This window comes from Lactuca serriola, chromosome 2 (genome assembly GCF_051521515.1).
Source record: "Lactuca serriola cultivar US96UC23 chromosome 2, Lser_US96UC23_V15, whole genome shotgun sequence".
Classification (NCBI taxonomy): Eukaryota; Viridiplantae; Streptophyta; class Magnoliopsida; order Asterales; family Asteraceae; genus Lactuca; species Lactuca serriola.
The window spans coordinates 4,171,721-4,180,427 of record NC_136409.1 but is presented as its reverse complement, the minus strand read 5'-3'; the positions used below and the strand labels follow the sequence as shown (position 1 = coordinate 4,180,427).

Here is an 8,707-nt window from a genome sequence, read left to right as displayed (position 1 = left end):
GTCCTTATTTTCGCAGCAGAGGTACTACGTTCTCTTACACCATCTCCATTTTTCTTCTCCACTACACTCGTTCCATCATAGTAACCCTTGAGACTCTCAGAAATGACCGCTGAGGTTTATGGTTACACAACATCTGTGTTTATGATCTTAGTCTCGTGTCACTACGAGCTGAGTGAAACCCAAAATTCAATACCTAATGAATTGATGGTGAACAATTAAGTTGCTCAAGTTTTCACTAAAGGATTGACGAATGTACCCTACTAAAATCTCAAATTCTATTTTGTGTGATTCCTATGAAATTGTTAAACACCATAACATTTCTTCCCTTGGGATCCAGTTTTTTTTTAATTTTCTTCTGAGATTTTATATTTTTCCAAGCCACCCTTATTTAGCCTAATTAAAAGAAGCCTTTCAACATTTCTTAATAAATGTTTGATCGTAATTTAACGAGAATCCACTCTAAACCCCTAGGGTCTCTCTTGACCTGTGGCATTAAATGCGCGTGTGGAAATAGTAACGGCTTTTCTCTCTGAAACGACACTTGTTGGGCGGCGTGATCCTAGGAACCTGACACTCTCTCTCCTACGTGATCATCGCATGCCTCAACTGTCATCCATCTGTCACTCAACAACCCGGTTCAAATTTCCATAAGAGATTTGAAACGATTTTTCTCTCTCCTATCACCCACTATAAATAGCCCTCTACACCACCTTTTACCTCTTTACCGCCTTCAAAATTTCCAAAGCGCAAATACTCCCAAACAGTTTCCTGTTCATCATCTTCTTCATACCTGCAAAAATGGCTGATTCCTCTTCCGTTCATGCTACCTCACAGATCCTTCCCATTCGCCCACAACAATGTCTGGTCATTGATCTTAATCCACTGGCGTACGACTCCTATATGTCGCCGGTCATAGAATGTTTGAAGTATTCCCAACTTGTTCCGGCTCTCTCCAGAATTGAATCTGTGCCAATGGTGGCCCTATCGCAGGTTTACGCGACTGCATACTACGACAAGGCCGTCGACCGGGTGTTTTTCGAGATTGCAAAACACAAGACCTCAGTCTCTCGCCAACGCTTCTGTCACTTGCTAGGGTTTGCTGTTGACCCTTCACGAGTTCATCCGGAGACAATTCAGATTGGTCATCTGTATAACATGTTTTACAACATGGGATACACAGAGGTTCTCACCTCTGTCGCTAAGTTTAAGAAGTCTTGCCTGCCGCCACAGTGGAATGGCCGATTTACAGTCCTTTTCAAGGGCTTGTCGGAAAGGAGCTCAAGATCCGACGGTGCAAGTCGTCTCTTCCTAACAATAATGTACGAGGTTTACAACAGGATTAACCTGGACTATGGGTTTGTCCTATGGCAACAGCTTATTCAGAGCCTCTCCTCATCATCCCGACACTCTGAGGTGTTGTTGGCCCGGTTCTGGATCTTGATTACACGATGGACAATGGATAAATTTGATGTTCCTACTGCTGACGGTGCATCGATGTCTTCTATCGGTACGTTCCATACCAAGAAGATCATCGTCTCCGATGCATTGAAATTTTCCTTCATTGGCTCCATCCCGGAGTCAATGTATGGCGACGTGCCATCTGACAGCAGGTTGATTCGGAAGATCAAGGAGCTTAGGCCATCTGGTCCAAGGGAACTGACACCGGATATGCTCAGGTCGATTCACGATGCAAACAAACCGGTGAGCAGGGGCAAAAAGGCAGAAAAAGGGAAGCAAACGTCCAAAGCTCCAAAGGGACCTTCTCCTAAAAAGAGGAAACAACCGAAGGCTGCACAATCCCCACAGCCGAAGAGGAGGAAGACTTAACAAAAGCGAAAGCTTGTAATTCCCTCTTCTTCGAGTGACTCTGAGGGTGAGATTTCGGGTTTTGACGGCTCTCAAGGAGACGAATCTCCTCAACGAGGCAACACACCACCTCGGTCCCCTACCCCAGAGATGGAACTTCCCAATTCCCCAGTTCCTTCACCTCCACCAATCTTTATCACTGCAACCGAATCACCTCACGTAACCGAACCACCACAAACCGAAACCCATGCAACCGAAACTACCCATACTCAACCACTACCCAAAACTATACCAACACCCACTCAACCTGATCCTACCAAACCCACAACACCCCCAACTTCCCCCCCCCCCCTTCATCTCCTGAAAATGCCTCTGATGGTGAAAACCCTTATCTTGGTGGTGAACACATGATCTTTGATTCGGTCTACTATAGTCCGTTTCAAGTTCAGAGTGATGAGGAGGATGATGCTCCAGTGACAAAGAAGCATCTCAAAGAGCTTAACGAGAAGATTGACCTACTTCTCGCCTCCTCTTCCAACCAGCAGTCCTCTCTTTCTGAAGCTGCCCTTCAGAAAATTGTTGATACCTTCTCCAGGGCTCAACATGATTCGGTGGCCTCAGCAACTGCTGCGATTGATGCCTCCACTAGAGCCTGTGAGGCGGCGACCGCAAAAGTCGATAAACTATTCTCTGATGCTTCTGACCTGCTGAAGTCCTTGCAGGAAAGCGCCCATGCCACCAAGACATCTTTGGAACCAATTGTTCAGCAATTGGCCAACTTTGTCTCATCGGAGTTGACTTCGTTCGCTACTCTTCGCCAAAACCTAAGCGACGACAACTCGACACTTCGTGCCTCCATCGATGCTCGCCTCGCCAAGCTACAAGAGGATCTTGCAACCGAGCATTCGTTGATGGACGATCTGGCGAGCAAAACAACCACCCTCAAGGTCAAGAGCACAAAACTCTCCAACTCCCAACAACAACTGGAAGATCTTCGATCCGAAAGGGAGGTGACCAAAACGTGTGTTTCGGATGTCCACGCCGCAATATCCAACATCCTGGAAGCACATGATCCCATTCTAAACTTTTCGGTGAGGCGTTCCCTCGCTGAAAAACTCTCTCCGGCCATCGATCTTCTCAACAAAGTCGAAGGGCTACCGAGTTTCGTGTCCATTCCGAAACAAGGGGGAGATGAGAAGACAGGATCGAAACCGCCTCCTTCCTCCAAAGCTACTCACACGACCGAACCATCTCCGACTGGTCAAGCTTTAGGCTCGGGTGTGAAGAACAAAAGCAAAAACTTAGCTGGGGAAGAAGATGAAGAAGGAGACAAGGAGACCATTGCTGACATTTTAAAAAGAAAGAACAGTCGCAAGGTTGACGATGATGCCAGTCGTGTGGCGCGAGAGGCTGAAGAAGCTGAACGCAAACAAAAGGAAGCCCACGATCTCCTTGAGAGTTGGAAGACTCTCTTCCCTGCCTGGACCAGGGAACGTTTGATTAAAGAGGCCATAGAAACTCCTAGCATTTTATGGCTCGAGCCGGTTATCTCGTTCGACTGCAACAACTCTGTCGATTCGCAGTTCGATATGCCGTTGACTCGAAAGGCGTTCATCTTCCACGTCTTCTCAAACATCTTTGAAGTCCCTCACCCAAATGCTGAGCTTGACAGGGAGCTCATTGACTTCTATCTGGCGGCTGCTTGTCCTCAATACCTCACTTGGAGCGCCCAGAAGATTGTAAATGTTCGGGTGCTGAAACCTTATACCGAAGGTCGTTTCATAAACGTTCGGTTCAAGTTGATTCGGGGATCTGCAAGAACTGCTCATATTATCTCCCTGGCAGATCTACCGAATCTAAATCCTCATGATTGGATTGTCCTGTATAATATCCTTTTGACTAATGAAGCCGAATATGGTCCCATTCTAGACCATGTCAAAAGGATGTTAGCCTGCTACATCATGGAGGTTGCCCTAATGGATCAGGAGGTCGCCACAGTCTTCAAGAAGAAACCAAAGATTGCTCCTGTGGGATCGGCCAGTGATCTCAACCAAATGCAATTGGGCAAGATCGACCCGAGAGGCAACTCGGTTATGTTCACTAGAGCGGAAGGACAGAAATGTCTCTTCGCTTTAGCTGACAAGCACCTTTACACCATAACTTGTTTGGAGCATGTGTTATTCATTATCAAACGGTGTAAAGAGAACATGGCTGATGACATCAAGTACTTCGAAGATATGATTAATTGGTACATTCGGTTTAGACAGACCATTCTCTCCATCACCAAATGTCTGTTTAGCACCGTGAAGAAGAAGGTACCTGCTTCAGCTGCTGGCCCAAGTAACTAGTGAAGGTCTCGCTCCAAATTGATGCAAAGGGGGAGATTGTTGGGTTGAAGATTATTTTGAAGATTGCGTCTTTTGGGCTCGATAGCATAAGTTATTTTGTATTCCGGTTTGGGCCTGTCCAACCGAGAACCTTTTATGTTTTGTATATAAGTTTACGCTTGCATGCATATTAGGTTAACGTTTTCAGAGATCTACAAAATAGCAATTCATCTAGACGATAACAGGTTTCTTTAATCGTTCTTGTAACCTTCCAATCCTCTACAGTTGATGTTCCTAATAGAGCTCTTCTGAGGATTTTGTTTAATCATTTGACACGTTTGATTTCATCTTGACTTGTTCTTATTATTGCGTTCATACTGTTTTATGTTTATATACTTGTTCAAGATCTAATCGATCTTTGTAGATTAAAGGTTAGTTTAATCTCATCAAATTGAATGCAATAAATAGCAACGCAGTATCATTCATGTATGTAATATAACCTGCATCTTATTTTTATTTTTCTCTATTACAAAGTTGTATTTTCAATTTCCAATTTCATAATAATGCATTTTACTCTGAAAAATCTATCACATTTATAGTTTCATTTTTTATTTGTTAATACTTTGGAAAATCTGCCCAACTAAAACTATGAAAATATTGTATCCGGATAACATTCCTGGTAGACTCAGACATGGTAATGGTCATTAACATGGTTCTTTTTCATTTTAACCTAGATGACAAAAGAGATGTCAAATGCAAATAATGACTAGGATAAACTTTGTTTTAATGTAAATATCAAAGAACCAAAGCTAATGTCACCAACTTAAAATAAACTTTGGTTTGGAATGATGGCCGTTGAAAAACATTGACAAGTGTGGATTGAGCTTATTGCAACTTCATATGTTTATCTTTTGTTTATCTTTATATTTAAATAATAAGTAAATATTTAAATATACTGTGTTTAAAAGAAATAGTTTCGCATTCCAAAAAGGAGTTGAGGCACAATTTGTTGCTTGTTTACCGATAAGCCCCAACTCAGCCTTGATTGCTTTTAGTTGAATTGCTTTATTAGAGTTATTTGATTGTCTGTTTTGGGTCTAGGGGTAGTGTCCTCTTTTTGAGTTTCTATCTGGTTATGTAGGACCGCTATCTTTGTCTCAAGTCTGTTTTTAGGACCATGTGTCGTATTTATTTCCCTTTTGAGGTTATTGTTTAGGAAGCTAAGAATTATATTGTTAAGAACTTTGTTCTTCTTTGAAGAGTCCATTCCTCTCGAATGAACGGGATTATCATCTTAATATTATCATAGTTTGATTATCAGTTCAAGAAATGTATTAGGATCTATCATTTACCTACTACGTCTGTGTAAAACTTTTAAATATTAATCTTCACTTAATCATTCAAACTTCATTTATGTTTTTGGATTTTCTTTTTAAAACATAATAAATAATCCCTGAAAAGTTGACCATATTGAAAATCCATTTTGTTAATTTCTATTACCATCATTTTCTATAAAATTATCAAAACTTTAGTCGTAGATTATGATCGACACTTTCTATAGGTTACAATTACATTATTGGTCGATGGGCCAAAGCTAATACAACCATACTCGATGAAATGAGTTTATGATGCATATAATGGCTTGATTATAGATTATCCTCGAATTCCCTTTGTTATCTTGTTGGCTACTATACCATGTATGTAGGTTTTACGACAAGAGGGAATTTTCAGCAATGGATGTCGCTACTGAAATAATAAAACAAATTGATCAGGTTCTCATGGATCCTGTTAAACAGTATCTGGGCTACATGATTTCCTACAGAAAATATGTGGTCGAGATGCATACCAAAAAATGAACTATTTGGATGTTGCAAGAGCTGGCGAAAAAGAGCACTTGGACCGGAACATAAGAATACGTCTTATGGTGCCTGACCAGGTTAGCCCTTGGTTGGAAAAAGTACAAAATATTAATGCAAAAGTGGAAAACTTTCCAAGTGAAGACCTCAGTCATCTCGATTTCAAGAGTAGGCACAAACTTGGAAGCAAAGCCTCCAAGATAATCAATGAGATAGATACTATCACAACACAACTCTCTCTGATCAAATGGACTGGTGAGAAAATTCCTTTGGGAAGATTTGATTCCACCATGACATCCATCTCTACACCATCAGGTGATCACAATGACTTCCAGTCATGAGTGCATACTTTTAAAGAAGCACTGAAAGTACTCGGACCCAACCACAAACCTCATATGGTAGCCTTATGGGGGATGGGCGGAGTGGGGAAGACCACTATGATGAAGAAGCTAAGGCAGTCTGTAGTTGAAAAGAAAATGTTCAGTTATTTTATTATGGCTGTTGTAGGGGAAAATCCGGACATCAATGTTATTCAGGAATCTATAGCAAGTTACCTAGGTATACAGCTAAAGGACCAAGCTAAGCAGGTAAGAGTTGACGAACTTCGTCAAGGGTTTAAGGCCAAATTAAAGGGAGGTGAAAGTAAGTTCCTCGTAATACTGGATGATATTTGGAAGCAAGTTGATTTGCAAGATATTGGTTTAATCCGTTTGCCAAATCAAGGCATCGAATTCAAGGTATTGATTACATCACGGGACCAAGTTATTTGCATCGAAATGGGAGTTAAGGCTGATTCCATTCTTAATGTGGGGCTTTTTTAATAGAAGCAGAAGCACAAAGCTTGTTCGTCCAACTTTGGGAACCTTCTGATGATGTTGATCCTGACTTCCATAAGATTGGAGAAGAAATTGTAAGGAAGTGTTGCGGTCTACCCATTGCCATCAAAACCATGGCCTGCACTCTTAGAAGTCAAAGCAAGGATACATAGAAGAATGCACTTTCTCGTTTACAACACCATGACATTAACACAGTTGCACTTGTTGTTTTCAAAACCAGCTATGACAATCTCCTAGACGAGGTGACTGGAGCTACTTTTTGGCTTTGTGGTTTGTTTCCGGAGGACTTCAATATTCCTACTGAGGACCTTTTGAGGTATGGATGGGGCTTAAAATTATTCAAGGGAATAAATACTATAAGAGAAGCAAGATACAAGCTGAACACTTGCATTGAGCGGCTGATACATACCAATTTGTTGATCGGGAGTGGTGCTGCTGGGTGTGTCAAGATGCATGATCTGGTGTGTGCTTTTGTTTTGGATATTTTTTCTAAAGTGGAACATGCTTCGATTGTCAACCATGGTAGCAGTAAGCCAAGGTGGCCAGAAACTAATATTGATGTGAGTGCCTCTTGTAAAAGAATCTCATTAAGATGCAAGGGTATGATTGAGTTTCCTAGTGACCTCAAATTTCCAAATGTATCGATTTTGAAACTTATGCGTGGAGATAAGTCGCTACGATTTCCTCGAAACTTTTATAAAGAAATGGGAAAGCTTCAGGTTATATCATATGATCATATGAAGTATGCATTGCTGTGCTCATCACTTGAATTCTCCACCAACATTCGAGTGCTTCGTCTCCATAGATGCTCATTGATGTTTGATTTTTTTCTATTGGAAGCCTCTCGAATTTGGAAGTGCTCAGCTTTGCTAAATCTGGCATTAGATCTCTACCTTCAACAATCATAAATTTGAAGAAGTTAAGGGTGCTGGATGTGACAGGTTGTGGCGGCCTTCGTATAGATAATGGTGTCTTTAAAAATTTGGTCAAACTTGAAGAGCTCTATGCATGCCCTTTTGAATATCATGGAGAGACCATCAACTTTAAAGGTGATAACTGCAATGAAGTGGTTGAACGTTGGAAAAACCTTTCTGGAATTTGACTTCTTTGAAAATGATGCTCATTGGAAGAATCTATCATTTAAGAATCTTGAATGATTCAAGGTCTCGATGGGAGGTTTTTTAAACGAAGATTATGATTTCATAACAAGAAAGCACTCTTTCGAAAGCACGTTGAAGTTGGTAACCCAAAAAGGTGAACTACTAGGATCTAGAATTAACGAGTTGTTTGAGAAAACGGTGGTGCTGTGTTTAAGTGTGGATGGTATTAATGATCTTGAAGATGTTGAGGTGAAGTCTTCACTGCATCCTCAGCCCTCTTCATTCTGCAATTTAAAAATCCTTGTTGTTTCAGAGTGTGCAGAGTTGAGATACCTTTTTACACTCAATGTTGTAAAAGTTCAGTCAAATCTTGAACATCTTCAGGTTTTTGATTGCCTGGTTATGATAGAACTCATACATACCAAAAATAGAGGAGAAGAGACAATTACATTCCCCAAGTTGAAGCTTCTATTGTTGAGTGGGCTACCAGAGTTATTGGATTTGTGCCAGAATTTCAACATAATTGTGCTACCACAACTCAAGGAGTTGAGAATCAGCGGAATTCCAAATATCACAAGTATTTATTCCAAGAATAAGTCGGCAACATCTTGCTTGTTAAAGGAAGAGGTAAATATGTTTTTATGTTGATACAATTCAAACAATCTTTTCAATTAGAATTTTCAAAAGAGATTGCATTGTTGATACAATTCAAACAATCTTGCTTGTTGAAGTGGTTGAGTGTGAAAATCTTGTGAATATATTTCCATACAATCCCATGCCAT

At 40.9% G+C, this 8,707-nt stretch overlaps 1 protein-coding gene across 1 annotated transcript; it reads left to right on the top strand.

Moving 5' to 3' along the window:
• The first annotated feature begins 798 nt into the window (after positions 1 to 798).
• LOC145088985 (uncharacterized) lies at positions 799 to 7,927 on the top strand. The gene is made up of 7 exons (XM_079027492.1): positions 799 to 1,148; positions 5,839 to 5,905; positions 5,956 to 6,304; positions 6,497 to 6,726; positions 6,814 to 6,899; positions 7,046 to 7,567; positions 7,666 to 7,927. Exons 1-7 carry the CDS (start codon positions 799 to 801, stop codon positions 7,925 to 7,927), a joined length of 1,866 nt encoding a protein of 621 aa, XP_078883618.1.
• Positions 7,928 to 8,707: the final 780 nt, after the last annotated feature.